Genomic DNA, 21,234 nt, shown 5'->3' with positions numbered 1-21,234 from the left:
GTCATCGTAACGTTAAGCGTGCGGACCCTACGGGTTCGAGAACAATGTAGACATGGCCGAGACACGTCTCCGGTCAATAACCAATAGCAGAACCTAGATGCTCATATTGGCTCCTACATATTCTACAAAGATCTTTATCGGTCAGACCGCATAACAACATACACTGTTCCCTTTGTCATCGGTATGTTACTTGCCTGAGATTCGATCGTCGGTATCTTAATACCTAGTTCAATCTCGTTACTGGCAAGTCTCTTTACTCGTTCTGTAATACATCATCCCGCAACTAACTCATTAGTTGCAACGCTTGCAAGGCTTAAGTGATATGCATTACCGAGAGGGCCCAGAGATACCTCTTCGACAATCGGAGTGACAAATCCTAATCTCGAAATACGCCAACCCAACAAGTACCTTCGGAGACACCTGTAAAGCACCATTATAATCACCCAGTTACGTTGTGACGTTTGGTAGCACATAAAGTGTTCCTCCGGTAAACGGGAGTTGCATAATCTCATAGTCATAGGAACATGTATATAAGTCATGAAGAAAGCAATAGCAACATACTAAACGATCAAGTGCTAAGCTAACGGAATGGGTCAAGTCAATCACATCATTCTCCTAATGATGTGATCCCGTTAATCAAATGACAACTCATGTCTATGGCTAGGAAACATAACCATCTTTGATCAATGAGCTAGTTAAGTAGAGGCATACTAGTGACACTCTGTTTGTCTATGTATTCACACAAGTATTATGTTTCCGGTTTAATACAATTCTAGCATGAATAATAAACATTTATCACGATATAAGAAAATAAATAATAACTTTATTATTGCCTCTAGGGCATATTTCCTTCAGCATCATCCCTTCCTCTTCGGGGAAAACCAACGCAGTGCTCAAGAGGTAGCATAATCCTGTTTTGGAAGTCATGTTACTAGACCATGATGAACGTACGAACTATGAGGAAGCGATGATGAACCCAGATTTCGATAAATGGCTTGAGGCCATGAAATCTGAGATATGATCCATGTATGAGAAAAAAGTGTGGACTTTGATGGACTTGCCTGATGATCGGCAAGCCATTGAGAATAAATGGATCTTTAAGAGGAAGACGGACGCTGATGGTAGTGTTACGATCTACAAAGCTCGACTTGTCACAAAAGGTTTTTTGACGAGTTCAAGGTGTTGACTACGATGGGATTTTCTCACTCGTAGTGATGCTAAAGTCTGTCTGAATCATGTTAGCAATTACCACATTTTATGAAATCTAGCAAATGGATGTCAAAACTGCATTCCTTAATGGATTTCTTAAAGAAGAGTTGTATATGATGCAACCAGAAGGTTTCATCGATCCTAAAGGTGCTAACAAAGTGTGCAAACTCCAGCGATTCATCTATGGACTTGAGCAAGCATCTCAGAGTTGGAATATATGCTTTGATAAGGTGATCAAAGCATATGGTTTTATACAAACTTATGGTAAAGCCTGTATTTACAAGAAAGTGAGTGGGAGCTCTATAGCATTTTTGATATTATATGTGGATGACATATTATTGATTGGAAATGATATAGAATTTCTGGATAGCATAAAAGGATACTTGAATAAGAATTTTTCAATGAAAGACCTCGGTGAAGCTACTTATATATTGGGCATCAAGATCTATAGGGATAGATCGAGACGCTTAATAAGACTTTCACAAAGCACATACCTTGACAAGATTTTGAAGAAGTTTAAAATAGATCAGTCAAAGAAAGGGTTCTTGCCTGTGTTGCAAGGTGTAAAGTTGAGTAAGACTCAAAGCCCGACCACGGCAGAAGATAGAGAGAGAATGAAAGTCATTCCCTATGCCTCAGCCATAGGTCCTATAAAGTATGCCATGTTGTGTACCATACCTATTTTATACCTTGCCATGAGTTTGGCAAGGGAGTACAATAGTGATCTAGGAGTGGATCACTGGACAGCGGTCGAAATTATCCTTAGAGGACTAAGGAAATATTTCTCAGTTATGGAAGTGATAAAGAGTTCATCGTAAAGAGTTACATCGATGCAAGCTTTTAAACCGATCCAGATGACTCTGAGTCTCAATCTGGATACATATTGAAAGTGGGAGAAATTAGCTAGAGTAGCTCCATGCATAGAAATTTGCAAAATACATACGGATCTGAATGTGACAGACCCGTTGATTAAACCTCTCTCACAAGCAAAACATGATCACACCTTAGTACTCTTTGGGTGTTAATCACATGGCAATGTGAATTAGATTACTGACTCTAGTAAAACCTTTGGGTGTTAGTCACATAGCGATGTGAACTATGGGTGTTAATCACATGGTGATGTGAACTATTGGTGTTAAATCACATGGCGATGTGAACTAGATTATTGACTCTAGTGCAAGTGGGAGACTGAAGGAAATATGCCCTGGACGCAATAATAAAGTTGTTATTTATATTTCCTTATATCATGATAAATGTTTATTATTCATGATAGAATTGTATTAACCGTAAACTTGATACACGTCTGAATACATAGACCAAACAAGTCTCCCTAGTATGCCTCTACTTGAGTAGCTCGTTAATCAAAGATGGTTAAGTTTCCTAACCATATACATGTGTTGTCATTTGATGAATGGGATCACATCATTAATAGAATGATGTGATGGAAAAGACCCATCCGTTAGCTTAGCATAATGATCGTTGAGTTTTATTGCTATTTCTTTCTTCATGACTTATACATATTCCTCTGACTATGAGATTATGCAACTCCCGAATACTGGAGGAACACCTTGTGCGCTATCAAACATCATAACGTAACTGGGTGATTAATAAGATGCTCTACAGGTGTCTCCGAAGGTGTTCGTTGGGTTGGCATAGATCGAAATTAGGATTTGTCACTCTGAGTATCAGAGAGGTATCTCTGGGCCCTCTCGGTAATGCACATCACTATAAGCCTTGCAAGCAATGTGACTAATGAGTTAGTTGTGGAATGATGCATTACAGAATGAGTAAAGAGACTTGCCGGTAATGAGATTGAACTAGGTATGATGATACCGACGATCGAATGTCGGGCAAGTAACATACCGCTGACAAAGGGAATAACGTATGTTGTTTTACGGTTTGACCGATAAAGATCTTCGTAGAATATGTGGGAACCAATATGAGCATCCAGGTTCCGCTATTGGTTATTGATCAGAGATGTGTCTCGGTCATGTCTGCATAGTTCTTGAACTCGTAGGATCCGCGTGCTTAACGTTCAATGACGATTTGTATTATGAGTTATGTGTTTTGGTGACCGAAGTTTGTTCGGAGTCCCAGATGAGATCGCGGACATGACGAGGAGTCTCGAAATTGGTCGAGAGGTAAAGATTGATATATTGGAAGGTAGTATTCGGACACGGGGAAGGGTTCCGGAGTGTATCGGGTACATACCGGTGTACCGGAGGGGTTACCGGAACCCCCCAATGGAAAATATGGGCCATAGGAGGGAGGCTAACCAGCACATAAGGGGCTGGTGCGCCCCCCACAAGGGAGGAGGCCGAATTGGTTTAGGGAAGGGGGTGCCACCCCCCTTTCCTTCTCCTACTCCTTCCTTTTCCCTCCGCTGAAGAAAGGAAAGGGGGGGGGCGAATCCTACTAGGACTCCTAGTCCTAGTAGGACTCCCCCCATGGCACACCCCTCTTGACCGGCCACCCCATCCTCCCCTCCTTTATATACAGGGGCGGGGGCACCCCAAAGGCACATCAATTGTTCTCTTAGCCGTGTGCAGTGGCCCCCTCCACAGTTTAATCCTCCAGTCATAGTGTCATAGTGCTTAGGAGAAGCCCTACACAGATCACATCACCATCACCGTCACCACGCTGTCGTGTTGACGGAACTCTCCCTCAACCCTCTACTGGATCAAGAGTTCGAGGGACGCCATCAAGCTGAACGTGTGCTGAACTCGGAGGTGTCGTACATTCGGTACTAGATCGGTTGGATCGTGAAGACGTTCGACTACATCAACCGTGTTAACCTAACGCTTCCGCTTTCGGTCTACGATGGTACGTGGACACACTCTCCCCCTCTCATTGCCATGCATCTCCTAGATAGATCTTGCGTGTTCATAGGAATTTTTTTGAAATTGCATGCTACGTTCCCCAACACTTTGACCCATTGGTATGATCATGTCTCGCCTTATTATTGTATAAATTCACTATGTATCATGCTTTTGTTATTCCTAACACAAGGATGGGTGTATCCATGTTCATTGTTTGTAAATGTTTTAGTTGAGCATAGATCAACATGTGGGATACAACTAGAGGTTTTTTTGATAAGATTGATGTATCCGTCTTCTCACTTTGAGAGGGGGTGTAGATTCTTGTGGAACCCACAATAATGGTGTCGGTGTTGTCATCGTCGCATTGGAAATTTGGCCATGTGGGAAGAATGATCTAATGCCCTATATATATGGAAGAGAGAACCCCCACTAGGATTTTTTTTATTTTTGATATAGCAAATTAGTATAGTGCTACATTTTCTCTTGTGATAACCGTTGGTTTACTTGTTGGGCCATACCTTTCTTTTCTCAAGGCAAGGATGGTAACATATGAACACAATATGCGCATGTTTCTTGGTTTACTAAATTTTCATAACGGAATCTCCGAATTTGTAAGCCTCATCAAGACAATTTTTTTGGCAAATTCTTGAGAAGGATAAACATGGGGAGCACATGAAGGTCTATTAGTGGATAATTCAGATAAGGTATCACAACCGAATTGCCTGGCTAGATGAATATATACAAATATGCAAGTGTGCCTCCCCAAAATATTATGAATGTGGCCACTCTATACATATTCCTAGCATTGATGTATGATGTGTACATGTCTGTACAATATTTAAATATAAATATGGGATAAATAGTGTTCTACTTTCTTCCATAAAGAGCTTATATGGAAGTTATATTTATGATGGTTCTTAGATCTATAACAAAAGGGCCTTGTAGGAGTGTTTTTAATATAACTAATACATGTTGGAATAATAATTGAATAGTCATAACAAAAATCCAAACTTGGAAAGGTTTTCATACGTAGATTCAACTCACGAGTGAAACTTGAGTGGTATTATATGCCACTATTACCATTGCAAAATATTATGCTAATGTATCATATATCTCATATTGTATTGCAAAGGGAGAAGTACCAGCCATTAGTAAAGGACCAATCATGGTATGTCATAAGAAACAGTATAACACTATGGGCATGGTGGATAATAAGCAAAATGTCAAGGTAAAGGAAGAGGATGAGGAAGATATGAATACAAAAGTGAAAAGGAAGCAAAATAAAGATGAAGGTGATAAGAAAATAGAGGAGAAGCAAAATTCCTCGAAGAGGAAGATGGCTAAGTACAAGGAGGAGAAAGAAAAGAAATCAAGAGTTGTTGATAAGAAGGATGATAAGGAGAAGGAGAGGGAGAGGGAGGATCAGAGGAAATAAAAGGTAAATGAGAAGAATGTGAAGTCGCATAAGGAAAGAAAGGAGGAGAATGAGAATGAGAAAGAAGAGCAGGAGCAGCAAGAAATTCAAAAGGAGAAAGAGGAGGAATAAAAGGAGATAAATGAGCAGAAGGGAAGGAAGGAGATTGATAAAGAGGAAGAGGGGTGAAAGAAGAGGCATGAGAAAGACCAGGATGGCAAAAAAATCGCCCACTTCTTTAGGGCATTGACATCCCATTCATTTATGGACATGTGGCAAGTTTTCTTGATCACCAACAAACAAAAAAGACTAACTCATTTTAGCCATTCCATTTTTAACTACCATATTTGCATGATTGCTGCGAAGGTTATATTTTCCATTGTGGTTCAGTTTTAGAAATTGTGCTCTCTAATTGTATAGATTTAAAACGATAGATATATCTATTTCACCCAATAGATTCTTAGTTCAATTAGTGATTGATATGTTTCAAACATGGACTATACAATGTTTTCTGCCGTTGAGAAGGATAAACAAGATAACATATCCAAAATATAAACTACTTCATGAATGTTGATATTTTTCTGTAGATTATAAATAAAAGAGACATATGTAACATTTCCGCAAAATATAATGTCAATTGAGCGATGACTGATAGCTTGGAAATAATTAGTACATGTAGTACTTTATTTATTGGTATGAGATGGCTTGATTTTGTAAAATGATTCTTATATTCTTGTTATCGTGCTAATGTTTGTCTATGTGCACATCAAACTGTAAGAAGAATCAGAGCATCGTCCACCCAAGAAGTCCAAGGCTAAGGTGATATGGTCGCCATCTGGTGATTCATCTTCTAAGGCAGCAGCATCAAGTGATAATTTGGCAGGTAATTAAGAATAGCAGTACAATGGATTGATTTCATATTAGCTATTGTGTTGGCTGAATGTTGTCAAATGATTCCTAGGCTCTTGTTATCTACCTAACCTATATGCACATCCATTGTAAGCAGAGTTGGCCAGTCGTCCATCCAAAGAATACAAGGTTGAGGGCAAAAGCTCTGATGCTCCCTTAATTGTTTATACCAGGTATGTTGCTTCAGCATCTAAAAGAGTTCCCCTCAAAAAAGCGTCTGAAGGAGCAGCGTCAGGTGAAAATTTGGATAGTATCTAAGAAGCCTCGGATGGAGAATCGAATTCAAAATGAGTAGTCCTACTTGTTTTACGCACACACACACATATATATTGGCTTAAGATGGCTTAGATGTTGTGTTAGTCTTGGCTCTGCTAGCTAGATATCACTACTAGGGAAAAGGCTAGCAGCAGCGTGGGTTTTAGGCCTATCAGCAGCGCGGGTGCCCGCGCTACCAATAAGGCGCTACAGCTAACTCTTAGTAGTAGCGCTATCTGTACCCGCGCTACTACTATTGACTATAGCAGCAGCGCTTTTCAGGAACGCGCTGCTATTAGTTAGTTGTAGCGATTTTCTGGTCCCGTGCTACTGTTATATCTTTCACCATTTCCCCACTCCAGCTTCGATAAACTGTAATTTCCAGATACTAGGTACTACTAGATATCAATTTCATAAAGCATTATAGGTACTAGGTAGTACTCCCTCGGTTCAAAATTACTCGTCGTGGTTTTAGTTCAAATTTGAACTCAAACCACGACGAGTAATTTCGAACCGAGGGAGTACTAGATAACAATTTCATATATACTCAACATGCATCCTCCGTTGGGGAACGTAGTAATTTCAAAAAAATTCCTACGCACACGTAAGATCATGGTGATGCATAGCAACGATAGGGGAGAGTGTTGTCTACGTACCCTCGTAGACCGAAGCGGAAGCATTGACGCAACGTAGAGGAAGTAGTCGTACGTCTTCCCGATCCGACCGATCCAAGCACCGTTACTCCGGCACCTCCGAGTTCTTGGCACACGTTCAGCTCGATGACGATCCCCGGGCTCCGATCCAGCAAAGCGTCGGGGAGGAGTTCCGTCAGCACGACGGCGTGGTGACGATCTTGATGTTCTACCGTCGCAGGGCTTCGCCTAAGCACCGCTACAATATGACCGAGGTGGAATATGGTGGAGGGGGGCACCGCACACGGCTAAGGAACGATCACGAAGATCAACTTGTGTGTTCTAGGGTGCCCCCTTGCCCCCGTATATAAAGGAGTGGAGGAGGGGAGGGCTGGCCCTCTCTATGGCGCGCCCTAGGGGAGTCCTACTCCCACCGGGAGTAGGATTCCCCCTTTCCTGGTCCAACTAGGAGTCCTTCCATGTAGTAGGAGTAGGAGATAAGGAAGGGGAAGGGAGAAGGGAAGGAAGGAGGAGGCGCAGCCCCTCCCCCTAGTCCAATTCGGACTAGGCCTTGGGGGGGCGCGGCCTGCCCTAGGCAGCCCCTCTCTCTTTCCCGTATGGCCCAATAAGGCCAAATACTTCTCCTGGCGAATTCCCGTAACTCTCCGGTACTCCGAAAATACCCGAACCACTCGGAACCTTTCCGATGTCCGAATATAGTCGTCCAATATATCGATCTTTATGTCTTGACCATTTCGAGACTCCTCGTCATGTCCCCGATCTCATCCGGGACTCCGAACTCCTTCGGTACATCAAAACTCATAAACTCATTATATAACTGTCATCGAAACCTTAAGCGTGCGGACCCTACGGTTCGAGAACAATGTAGACATGACCGAGACACGTCTCCAGTCAATAACCAATAGCGGGACCTGGATGCCCATATTGGCTCGTACATATTCTACGAAGATCTTTATCGGTCAGAGCACATAACAACATACGTTGTTCCCTTTGTCATCGGTATGTTACTTGCCCGAGATTCGATCGTCGGTATCTCAATACCTAGTTCAATCTTGTTACCGGCAAGTCTCTTTACTCGTTCCGTAATACATCATCTCATAACTAACTCATTAGTTGCAATGCTTGCAAGGCTTATGTGATATGCATTACCGAGAGGGAGATACCTCTCCGACAATCGGAGTGACAAATCCTAATCTCAAAATACGCCAACCCAACAAGTACCTTCGGAGACACCTGTAGAGCACCTTTATAATCACCCAGTTACGTTGTGACGTTTGGTAGCACACAAAGTGTTCCTCCGGTAAACGGGAGTTGCATAATCTCATAGTCATAGGAACATGTATAAGTCATGAAGAAAGCAATAGCAACAAACTAAACGATCAAGTGCTAAGCTAACGGAATGGGTCAAGTCAATCAGATCATTCATCTAATGATGTGATCCCATTAATCAAATAACAACTCTTTATTTATGGTTAGGAAACATAACCATCTTTGATTAATGAGCTAGTCAAGTAGAGGCATACTAGTGACACTCTGTTTGTCTATGTATTCACACAAGTATTATGTTTCCGGTTAATACAATTCTAGCATGAATAATAAACATTTATCATGATATAAGGAAATAAATAATAACTTTATTATTGCCTCTAGGGCATATTTCCTTCATCCTCAAGCAGTACAAGGTGACATCAACGACAATCATCATATTTAGTTTTAGATGATATCGACGACGATCATCATATGTAGTTCTACATGATATCGGCGACGATCATCATATGTAGTTCTAGATGATATAGCCACACACACATATGTAGTTCTAGATGATATCAACGACGATCATCATCCTCAAGCCTGGGCGGTGGGTGTTCCTGCTAGTAATTAGGATGGCATGTCCAACACGAAGATTCTTGCCAACGAGGAATCTCTTCCACCCAACCGAGTTCAAGTGTGTGCGGCCATCTGTGTCCATGCGGTAAGTACAGGTGGTGACGGAGCCCCTTGCGGTAAGGCGTAGTCCAACTGAGCCTTCTTCATCAGGCTCGATACCACAACTCACAGATAGGTTCTTTGGCAATCTCTGAATAAGAAAAACATATCAATTAATAAATAGCCTCACACATACTCTTGCAAATATATTTCTATTAAGTCTAGATTTCTACACTATTAAAAGACACGGTACTACGCATTTGTACTAATTAATCATGAATTCTACTAATAAGTATATATGGATTATCTACACTATTAATAGTTCCTTGGATTCTACACTAATAAGCATGTGATCAGACTCTACACTAAAGTATATCATTGACTAGATTCCACAAAGCATATCATTGGACTCTACACTAAGCATATCATCGAATTCACTAAGCATATAATCGGATAATTTGCATTTGTAAGTATAACAATAAAGCATATATATATCATCAAATTACTACATGCAGTACGTATAACATACCATTTCATGTCGATCGACCATGGTACTTGTCAGGCGGGTCACGAATGGCACCCTGACAAAGTCATCACGTGGTGGAATTATGTCCCATAGGTTGCACACCTCCTCCTCGCTCAGCCTCATTCTTTGAGCTATGATGGCTTCATGAAGTGGGTTCTCATCATCTTCATTGAGTGGGTCCTTATTATTTTCATCATCTTCATCATCTTCCACCAGGTTGATATAAATGACAACCAGCTTGGGTCTTTCTGCTCTGAAGGAGAATCTGATCAACTCACCACCAGTAAGACGCATGCGAGCGAGGAAACGGGCACATCCATCTCCTCCAATCTGCGACATATTGTGTCCTTTCTCGACCTCCATAGTGTACGTCCCCCCAGGAGCCTCAAATGTCACAGTGTCTCCTGTCAGCTTGTTGAATTTCAACCTCACATTGCATGGGACGATCTGTGTAAGAAAAGCAAAATGACACAATGCAGTAATGCCAACACTAAAAATAAAATAGTTGTTACATTTCATCTAATTTCTTACCGCCGCATGACGAAAACTCAAATGGAAGTAGATGTTGAACAGCTTGCCAGTTGCAAGGCTGCTAGCGCACCTTGACTTGCACAGTCGACATAGTGGTGCTGGTGGTGGCGCCATTTTCCTAAAGCAATATGAGCAAAGGATTAACGATTCACTTCACAGGAAAGAAAAACAGTAGCATGCGATATTTTTGGTTCTTCCGCGAGAAACAATTTTATGGACAATTATAATCCTAATTTGGCCCCTATTGCCTAAGATAATTGTTTAAACAAACAAGTGGCAAATTTAACTAAATTGGCACCTACATTTTTCCAAAAAATAACTTATTACAAAAAAACTAAATCGAGCATACTAAATCAACTAAATCAACTAGCATACTAAATCAACTAGCATACTAAATCCACTAGCATACTAAATCAACTAAATCAAAATGTTCTAAATCAACTAGCCTACTAAATCAACTAAATCAACTAGCCTACTAAATAAACTAAATCAAAATGTTCTAAATCAACTAAATCAACTAGCCTACTAAATCAACTGAATCATATCAACTAAATCAAAATGTTACATATGAAATCCTACTAAATCAAAATGTATCAGGGAGGAGGGACAAGGAGGGGCGACTCGAGGAGGGAGAAGATAGTAGGACGGAGGAGGAAGGCGGAGCGAGGAGGGGCCGACCGGCGGCGAGTGGAGGGAGGACGGATCGAGGAGGAAGGCGGAGCGAGGAGGGGCCGGCCAGCGGCGAGTGGAGGGAGGACGGAGGAGGAGGCCGGTACCGAGTCCAGCGAGGAGGATGAGGCGACAGCGGCGCAAATCGGGGGAGGGGCGACGGGGGATGACCGGCGGCGCGGGGGGTGAGGAGGAGACCGAGTGAGTATGTGTGAGTGTGATCTGTGGATGAGGCTAGTGAGTGGGGGGAGATGGAATGGCATAGCAGTGGCGCACTATAGGGAAATGCGCTACTGCTAAACGACCTATCAGTAGCGCCTTTCGGCGTGGACGCGCTACTGCAATGTGTCAGTATGTAAAAATAGACATAGGCATAAAAATACATTGATCATCAATGGTCTTTTTGTGTACAATCTGATTTGTCAATAGGAATCCTCGCCGGTTGGTTTAAGAACTGGCAAGGATTCCTATTGCGGCCACAGATCCTACACATAGAGTTCAATGAAGACCAAGTGCTTGTGAAAGTTGTAGAAGAAACATATTTAAGGTGGGTAAAAGGCATAGTAAACACAATCAATTTCCAATGTTCAACAAGAGAAATGGTGAAAACCAACCTCACAGAGGTAAAACTTATTTTCTTCCTTCCTTCCTTCCTTGCTCCTGTAAGCGTGCTCTTCTATTATACTGCTAGTACTAATTCGAACAAACTTGAAGTGAACTATCTTGATATAAGTCTGCATCTCTTTATACTAGTTGTAATCTAGTTTACGGGAAGGCTGGGATAAACGTTGCACCAAAAAAAGGCTCACGTCCCACTTTATATATAAAGCAATGATGATGCAAATCAAGCCATACAACATGAACCGGCAATATACGCACACAAGGCTAGATACAAGGATGTTAAGGACAACTACACAACCCCGAAAACTCGAAGCACACTACACGAGGAAGCAACTTGGAGACGTCGGAGCTCTCAACCGTGAACGAGTCACCGCGAAGAGATGAAGTCGTGCACGACGAGCCGTGTACTTCAAGGGCGCGCCATCAAGAAGGGCAAGACATTGGAGCGCCGCCACCGCCTGATCCAAGGATTAAGGTTTCCCTCGAAGCAACATGAAGGACGAAGAGTAGCCACGACAACGCCTTCAACAAGGAAATGACGCCCATAGCCGTTGCCTCCGTCGTCCTGGCAGAGCCAGAGCAGGCTTCCACCCTGGCAAGCACTTCTCCTTCAAAACATAGTACAACAGGCTATGGCTCCTGCGCCAACGCCACCGACCACCGGACTCTGGCTACCACGCCGCCCACATGGCCAAGTCACCTAGTCAATACCCGAGCCGCGAGCTCTGCCCCTAAGCACCGCAGCTCCCACCACCAAGGCCGCCGCCCCGACATCCATAGCTCAAACTTCACCCTTGCCCCACGCTTGCAACCAAGATGACAAAAGAGACGGCCGGGAAGGCACCACCTTCCCAACCCCTGGACAACGCCCAAGACCACACTCACCCCCGGTCTAGCCATCTCTAGCCTCCACCACCCCACCTTGCGCCTCCGGGCAAAGGAGAGCTCCCCAGTAGCGCACCACCACTAGACAGGAGGCAAGGATGATGTCAAGGCACCCCTGCCGATAGAACATCCCTCAACGATGGGCGAAATTGGAAAAGTCTAGCCCTTTGGGCACCCTGCACACGCCTATCTTGGGGATGGAGCGGACCCGCTCTCAGATCGACACCGCCACCGAAGACCGCGCCATCCACCACCGCTACATCTGTCGTGAGCAGCAGGTGTCGCAACTCCCTCGACGAGGGCGGCCACGAAGGCAGCAGCGGCCTTGCTGCACCCAGATATGTGTCGACAGCCTCGGCCGCCGCAGCCCCGCCCCCGCCACATACCTGGGCTCCTCGACGCCGCTGGCTCCTGCCCGACGCCCACTAAGATCCGACGCCTCATCACGGCGCCGACGCACGCAGATCGGGCGAGGTCTGCTGTGCTGCCGCCACCAGCCACGAGGTTGGGAGAGTTGGGCGGGGATTGCGCAGGGGTCCGCTCCGCAGCCACCTTCCTTGGAGGCTGTCCGGACTTTACAGGTGGCGCCTCCGGCGGCTACACGACGAGAAGGGGGAAGAAGGGGAGTCGGTGGCACGCAAGGATCCCCCCCCCCCCCCCCCCCCCCCCGTGTCGCCAGACGCGGGAGAATTACTATTACAATCCCAGGATAAACGTCGCAGAGGCGTCCAGTAACTCAAAGGGAGAAGGAAGACGCCATGGAGAAGACGCGGAGGTTCAAATCCGAGAGGCCCTCCACCGTCAAGGAAATGAAGCTCACCGATGTCTAAGTCTCGTACTTCATGGTAACTACCGTCTTCCTCCTGAGTCACAATGCACATGTTCAAAGCCAAGCATTTAGTATCCCTCTCTTTTTACTCTCTGTATTACTTGTTGACAATACTCATATGTACAACTATTTGACTCCATTGCTCGCTTACTGATCGACTTGGGACACTTTAGATCATCCTAAACATGTTCATCGAAAATTTCCTCCCGAAGGACAGCAGGTAGATGATGCTGTGGGACCCGCAGGCGAAGCCATGGAAGGTGCGGGACGGGTACACCAGCGGCGTGTGCCCCCATGCGGCATTCAATACCGGGTGGGGCGTGCTCGTCATGGAGAACAACCTGGAGAGGTGGGACGTGTGCGTCTTCGAGCTCCTGGGCCATGACTACAACATCAAGCTGCACATCTACAGGGCCGTGCCGGAGATGACCCCTGCGTCATCGCCACAAACCCAGTCACAGACGAGTGATTGTGTGCCTGAAAGTGGCAGACATGTTATATTGTCGTTGTCAAAACATAACGTTTGGAATTATGTGTTTCCGTTTGTTCGCCGTGACCTAGGGTTTTTCCCTTGCCCCGAATTCCCTTTTATATGTATATATATGTAATCCCGAAATATTTGAAAGTTCCATCCAGCCGCCGGGCCGCCGCCCCAACCCATCTAAATCTCATCGAGATCTTCTCCCGTCCTCACAACCAACGAACCTCCATCTAAATCCACATCCAGATCTTCTCCCGTCCTCTCCTTCGAATTTGAATCGATCGAACACCCCTTGGAGAGGCCTGTATTCTGATCCATCGAGATCGCGATTGGTTCACTGCTACGCGCTTGGTAAGCCCTACTACGGTATATCTGATCTATGCTAGATCAACAAAATCTTTAGCTTTTCAATCACCTTGGCGTTCTACAAATCCATGGTGTGCATCGTGATTTTGTTCTTTCCACCCCAAGAAATGGTGTTCGTTGTTCCTACATGATTTAGTTCAGCGTAGATTCAACTTGTGGGATATAATTACAGGTTTTACCGGTTGACAAGATTGAATTCCTTCTTCTCTCGCCCTGGGCGTATGTTCCTAATGATGCATTCTGTTTTATGCTACCTCTTCTCCAGTGATAGTCGTTGTGTTGCTAGTTAGGCCATACTTTTCTTGTCTCAAGACAAGGATGGTGCAAATTTGAATCATCCATATATGCATGCTCTTGATTTCCTGAATTTGCACAAGAATGGTCGAATTTGTAAATCTCTTCAAGAAAAATAAATGTGTTAATTTGGCAAATACTCTAAAAGGATAAAAAAAAGGGGACCACTGTTAATGGATAGATCAGACAGGGTATCAAAACCGCATTACCTAGCGACATGGATATATACAGATATACAAGTATGCCGCGACACAAAATTATGTGTGCATGTAGCCACTATATATATATATATATATATATATATATATATATATATATATATATATATATGTTAATATGTATGTATGTATACTTGTGTGCACTGGTGAAGCATCGTTAGGGCAAAAGTGTGTCGTTGCCCGCCTCAGCCTTTCTAGATACACCCAGCACAACCTCACCTCGCCCTGCTCAGCAAGAGGTGGGGCGGAGGTCTAGCCGAAAAGATTAGCTTAGTAGAAGCGTGAAGTAGTGCCAAGGGCGACCCATCTCTCGTGCCGTGGTGGCGTGGCCACAGCCATGCCCAGGCAGCGGCGAGCGACTTTTTTATTCTCCTGTGAGGTCAGCCACCATGTATTTCCTTTGTAGCTCCGCCACTGCTTGTGTGTCCAACATTCAAATATAAATATGGGATACATTTTGTTCTTTTTCCATCCCTCAAGAGCTTATATAGTAATTATATTTATGTTGATTGTTAGTTTTATAACAAAGGAGTCTGTAGGAGTGTTCTTGAAAATAAGTAATGCAGTTGGGAATATCCAATGCAAACAAACTTGTGTTTTATGTAGATTCAGCTCTCGAGTAAAACTTGAGTATATATATACATCATTGTTACCTTCGCCAAAAGTGTTATACTAATATATGCATATATTTCTCCTATTGTATTGCAGAGACAGAAGTGTGTGGCATATGTAAAGGTCCAATCATGGTACACCATCAAAAGCAATATAGCACTATGGGTATGATAGATGATAAGCAGAATGTGAAAGTGAAAGAAGAGGGTGGTGAAAATACGAATGCGAAAGAGAAAAAGAAACAAAGCAAAGAAGAAGGTGATAAGAAAAAGGAGGTGAAGAAGATGACTAAGTATAAGGAGAAGAAAGAGAGAACGAGGGGTAATGACAAGGATAATGAGAAGGAGAAGGAGGATCAGAGGAAAAGGAAGGAAAATGAGAAGAAGATGAGGGCACATAAGGAAAGAGAGAAGAAGGAGAATGATAAAGAGGAGGAGTTGAAGGGGCAGAATGACACAAAAAATTGCCCACAGTTCTTTAGGTTCCTAATGACCAGTTCATCTATGGAACAAGAGGTAAGTTTTCTTGATTCATAACAGAAATTAAGGAGACTAACCCATTTTTGGTCCTCCATTTTTATGTATCGTATTTTCATGATTGTTGTGAAGGTTCTCTTTCCGTTTGCTGTCCACTTTAGGAATGGTGCTTACTAATTTGACAAAGTTAAAATGGTACATATTTCATCAGAATTTTTGTTCGATTAGTCATTGATATTTTTCAAATATGGACTATACTATGTGGTCTGACTTTGAAAAGGAATAAAAGAGAGATAACATATCCGCAACATATATGAGTATGTCATCCAATATATAAACTAGTTCATCAAAGTTGATTTTATTCGTATTTATAGTTTTGTAGATTGTAAAGAAAAGAGACACATGTAAATTTTCCCCCAAAATATAATGCCAAGTGAGAGTGACCGAGACAATATATGCTTGTTTGGATAGGGGCTTGGACCCAAGCCTTGAATTCGTTTAGACTGATTATTTACACCATTAACTATTACCAAACTCTTGAAATCAATCTCCAACACTACTATCAAACATGTCACTACTAAAGGGGCAGAACTGATCGCTTTTGATGGGTGCCAGGATCAGCACTAATCTGTTGTCTGTGGAGACTCATCCATCACTCGTGGGATAGAGCCCATCAGTGGAGTGCCTATGTTTTAAATAGCGGGCTATGGCATTTAGCGGCGACCCTTAAAAACAGCTATAGCTGGCTATAGCGGGCTATAGCGGAGCTATAGCGGCAAATTCTACGTGAAATCATTTAGTGGCAACACCCTCAAACAGCTATAGCGGGGCCATAGCCGGCTATTTAAAACTATGTAAGACACGGACAGTCGCTCGTCACTGACCATGTCAGCACTCTGACGTATATATGACCGTCCTTATGTGGTGACAAGTTAAATGCTATGTATTCATAGCATGCAGCACATATCATTTTTCACTATAACAAACATTTCATATATTCAGAACATTTGCTTGAAAGATTCTGAAAAACTGCATCATCACATAGACAGAAACTCATTACACATTCATCTGAACATAAAATCCATCGGCCATTTGTAAGACATAGCACACAACCTTTTTATATTATTTTTTAGTTTTGGGTTGTGCTCGACATACTTAGTCATTGATTTATATGATAACATATGTTGCAGACAATTCCCGAAGACTGCCACAAATACTTGGAAGAGTGTACAGGAACAGTTTCACTGAGAGGTCCAAGCGGAAATTTATGGCCCGTAGAGCTGGCTAAAATCTCCGGGGAGCTATGCTTTGCATGTGGATGGAAGGAGTTCCTCTGCGACCATCGCATCGTGTATGGCTACCTGCTGGTTTTCCGTTATGATGGGAACTCACAGTTCTCAGTCACGGTATTCTTGCCATCATCCTGCGAGGCACCGTATGCGTTTCTAGCCCAGCCGCAGCGCATGGGCGCCACCGCTGTGGCAGCAAAGGATGAGAATGGGCACACGGGCACCAATGCAGATGGTACTGCCCCGCAAGAAGAAGACTCTCACATTGGCACAGGTGCAGATGGTACTCCACAAAATGAAGGAGAAGAAGAAGATGCTTCAGAAGAATATGAAGGGAGCGACAACATGAGTGTCGATGCTGACGGCGCTGGTCCACAAAAGGAAGAAGAAGATGCATTATCAGAGAATCCGGATAATGAGGAAGAAAGTGAATGGCGCAGCTCACCATCGCAGCAACAGAAGGAGGATCAAGACAAGATCGACAATGGTTTTGTGGTCGGGAAGAGGACTAGGTTCAGGAAGGTTGATGATATCATGACAGAAGTGGTCGGATCCAAGAAGTCCAAGGCTAAGGAAGGGAAAAGACATGAAGCTCAATCTAGTGATTCGAAGTCTGAAGGAGAAGCATTAGGTGACAGTTTAGAAAGTAATTAAGAAGAACCCTCCCACACTGATCGATTGATTTCAAAATTATTAGTACCACTTCTACTTTTTACATATATGTTGGTTTGAAATGGTTTAATGTTGTCAAATGATTCTTATGATGGTTTTATCGAGCTAATTGTGACTGTGTGCACATCAATTAAAAGCAGAATCGGGGCTTCGTCCACCCAGGAAGTCCAAGGCTACTCAGGAGAAAAGGCCTGAAGCTCCATCAGGTGATAGTTTGGCAGGTAACCAAGAATAACCCTCCGATGGATGATTGATTTCAAAATAATTGGTAGTACTACTTTTTACATACATATTGGTGTGAGATGGCTTGGTGTTGTAAAATGATTTATGTGCTCTTGTTATCGAGCTAACATGTACATGTGTGCACATCGATGTAAGCAGAATTGGTCCATTGTTCACCCAAGAAGTCCAAGGCTGAGGGGAAAAGGTCTACTGCTTTAGCTTCTAAAGGAGCAGCATCAAGTGACAGATTGAAAGGTAATTAAGAGGAAGCCTCTGATCGAGAATCGGTTTCAAAATAAGTAGAATTTTTCTTGCAGGTAAAAAAGTATTACTTGTTTCACACACATGTATTAGTTTGGGATGGCTTAAATGTGTGTCAGTTTTCATTCTGCTATCTAGATAGCAATGGTCTTGTACCGTAAAATGATTCCTATATAAGCATTAGGTGACAGTTTAGCAAGTATTAAGAAGAACCCTTCCACACTGATCGATTGATTTCAAAACTATTATTACCATTACTTTTTACACGTATATTGGTTTGAAACGATTTAATGTTGTAAAATGATTCTTATGCTCTTTTTATGGAGCTAACCTGTGTCTCTGTGCACATCAATCCAATTATAAGCAGAATCAAAGCGTTGTCCACCCAGGAAGCCCAAGGCTGCGAAGGGGAAAAGGCCTCAAGGTCCATGTGGCCATTCGGAGTCTGAGGGAGCAGAATCAGGTGACAGTTTGGCAGGTAACTAGAATAACCCAATCAATGATTGATTTCAAAATAACTGGTGCTGCTTTTTACGTATATATTGCTATGAGATGGCTTGGTGTTGTAAAATGATTTCTGTGCTCTTATTGTCGTGCTAAAATGTACATGTGTGCATATTGATGTAAGCAGAATTGGTCCGTCGTCCACCCAAGAAGTCCAGGGCTGAGGGGAAAGGGTCTGCTGCTTCATCAGCTTCTAAAGGAATGACGTCAAGTCACAGTTTGGCAGGTAATTAACTTGAAGCCTCCGATCGAGTATTGGTTTGAGATGGCTTAAATGCTGTGTCAGTTTTGACTCTGCTATTTAGATAGCAATGGTCTTCTCCGCTGAAAAAAGATAGCAATGGTCAATTGGTCATGTCATCGAGCTAACTTGCGCGCATATAGTTCATACAGGTGTACTTGCGCCAGAATCCGTATGCAAGGACTTAACCAAATTACACAAATCTTTTGGTAAAAAATATAGTATGAAGGCTCAGTTCCCGATGTTCAATAACAGCAATAGTGAAAACCAACCTGGTAGAGGTAAATCTTCTTCCTTCCTACGCTGATTACAACAAAATTTGAACTGAACTATCTTAGTAATTTGCATCTTCTTTTATACTTAGTTATCGTCAAGGTTCAGAGAAGGCCGGAATTAAAGTCGCAGAGACGTCAAGTAACCCAAAGGGACAAGGAATATGCTATGGACAGGGCACAGAGGTTCCAATCCAAGAGGCCCTTCGTGATCAAGGAAATAAAGCACACCGATGTCTATGTGTCGTACTTCATGGTAATTGATTGAATTCTTCTCTGGATGGATACACATATTCTAAAACTGCATTGCTCGCTTACTGATCGACCTGGGACACTGCAGATCATTCCAGAAATGTTCGTTGAAAATTTCCTCCCGAAGGAAAGCAGGAAGATGACGCTGTGGGACCCACAGGCGAAGCCGTGGAAGGTGTGGTACGAGTACACCGGCGGGGAGTGTCCCCGTGCGGCGTTCAGCGCCGGGTGGGGCGCGCTCGCCATGGAGAACTACCTGGAGAACAGGGACTTGTGTGTGTTCGAGCTCCTGGATGATGACTACAACATCAAGCTGCACGTCTATAGGGCCGTGCTGGATATCACCCCCTTCGCCCTGGCCCCAAAACATCATCAACAGGGTTGTGCATAGCCCTTTGTTTTTGTTCTAGTATATCGTTGATGATGGAGGTGTGTGTTGGTGACTATTTTGTTGAATTATTATCAGATCATATTACTTGGTGAATCGTGTTTTTGGCTGTTTTATTGAATATTGGCATTCATTGCTTTTCTTGTCGTAGCAAATATCAATATATATGTGATTTCTTTACAGAGAAAGCCATTAGATAGCTCTTTTTTACTGCATTGTTGATCAAAAATGGTACAAGAAAGTTCGGCAGTTCGGTCCAATTAAGGCACATTTCTTCTTGCGTCACTCGCTTAAGTACGGGATGCCAGATCTCTTAAAACTTTTTTTGAGGAAAGCTGTCATGGGCTCATGGCCGATTTTATTGATCAGGATTCAAAGATATATCATTTTCTAAGGCAGCCAAAATCAGGAGGATCGTCAAGCCATTGATGGTTACCCTTGGTAAACTTTGCCAGATTATGAGTAGCCCTATTGGCCTCCCTAGGGGAATGTGAAAAAACTACCCGAGAGAAATTGTGACAAAGAAAAGTACGCTCTTCATATATAGCAGCCGCCACACCTAGAGAGTTTCCGCCATTGTGCATGAAACTTCCATGCAATCACTTTCAACTAATAGTCTATTGCACCCTACGTTCCCAGCAAGAATCAAACCGTCTCGAAGGGCGGTAGCTTCAACAGTAGGGGCATCCAGTGGCGGACCTCGAGTTTGACGACAGGGGGTGCTAACCTTATCACTTACAATAAAAGTACCATGTATAACCATAAAAAATTATCAGTTTAGCATTTTAACCCTATAATACACGTAGAATTAGACTAATTACTACTAGGTAAAAAAAGTTTAGCATTTTGGAGGGGATGCATGGCACCCCCACTAGATGAGCCACTGGGGCCATCATCAACAAATGGGAGGTTCCAGCTTCCTCCTATGACAGGAACAACATGATGATCCCGGACGAATGTGCATGTCCATCCCGAGCCAGTGTCCTCGTTGAAGGTAGCGTCAACATTCAGATTTACAAAATCTTCAGGTGGTTTAATCCATCCTTGTCTAACAATCTGAGCACTACTCAATTTGTTAACTCTTGCAAAAAAAAATTGAGACCAACTCTTGCAAAATTTAATGCCAGCACAGAGATAGACTGGGCCGATCTAACCGGCGCTTGCAAGCTGTCACCACGAGTACATTTCCTTCGCTCCCACCAAGCATACCAGGCAACAACAACGACTAGATCACACCTTCAAACACCTACCAGATACGGTGCAGCATTCTCATCCATTAGCAGTCGCTCGAGAGGCCCAATTCCATCAGCCACTTCAAAGCAAGTGTCTTCAATAATTTGCATCATTCCAAGGCATGACCATATTTCCTTTACTCTACCACATTTGAAGAAGACATGATTCATACTTTCACAGTCCACTGAACATATAGGGCATTGGCTA

General features: G+C 43.2%; 1 protein-coding gene and 1 pseudogene across 2 annotated transcripts; both read left to right on the top strand.

Moving 5' to 3' along the window:
• The first annotated feature begins 5,223 nt into the window (after window positions 1-5,223).
• Window positions 5,224-15,228, top strand: LOC123191917 (DNA ligase 1-like; annotated as a pseudogene).
• Window positions 13,778-19,974, top strand: LOC123186181 (uncharacterized). Of its 2 annotated transcripts, none has more exons than XM_044597967.1 (10): window positions 13,778-14,078; window positions 15,314-15,732; window positions 16,884-17,613; window positions 17,795-17,875; window positions 18,036-18,131; window positions 18,505-18,615; window positions 18,769-18,867; window positions 19,035-19,163; window positions 19,247-19,410; window positions 19,495-19,974. In XM_044597967.1, the coding sequence occupies exons 2-10, from the start codon at window positions 15,349-15,351 to the stop codon at window positions 19,795-19,797; spliced, it is 2,097 nt and encodes a 698-aa protein (XP_044453902.1). In that variant the 5' UTR covers window positions 13,778-14,078; window positions 15,314-15,348; the 3' UTR covers window positions 19,798-19,974. The 2 variants fall into 2 exon arrangements, with proteins under 2 accessions (XP_044453902.1, XP_044453901.1); XM_044597966.1 differs by having other exon boundaries at window positions 13,779-14,078; window positions 19,026-19,163.
• Window positions 19,975-21,234: the final 1,260 nt, after the last annotated feature.

Source organism: Triticum aestivum, chromosome 2A, assembly GCF_018294505.1.
Source record: "Triticum aestivum cultivar Chinese Spring chromosome 2A, IWGSC CS RefSeq v2.1, whole genome shotgun sequence".
In the NCBI taxonomy this organism is placed as follows: Eukaryota; Viridiplantae; Streptophyta; class Magnoliopsida; order Poales; family Poaceae; genus Triticum; species Triticum aestivum.
This window is presented reverse-complemented; position numbering and strand designations above follow the sequence as displayed.

Bases quoted from the DNA above. Each gene is read 5' to 3' on its own strand.
- LOC123186181 (XM_044597966.1), top strand. From the start codon at position 15,349: ATGGTACACCATCAAAAGCAATATAGCACTATGGGTATGATAGATGAT. The intron at 18,616-18,768 runs GTAACTAGAATA...TGATGTAAGCAG, and splicing joins ATCAGGTGACAGTTTGGCAG to AATTGGTCCGTCGTCCACCC. The intron at 18,868-19,025 runs GTAATTAACTTG...GCGCGCATATAG, and splicing joins GTCAAGTCACAGTTTGGCAG to TTCATACAGGTGTACTTGCG.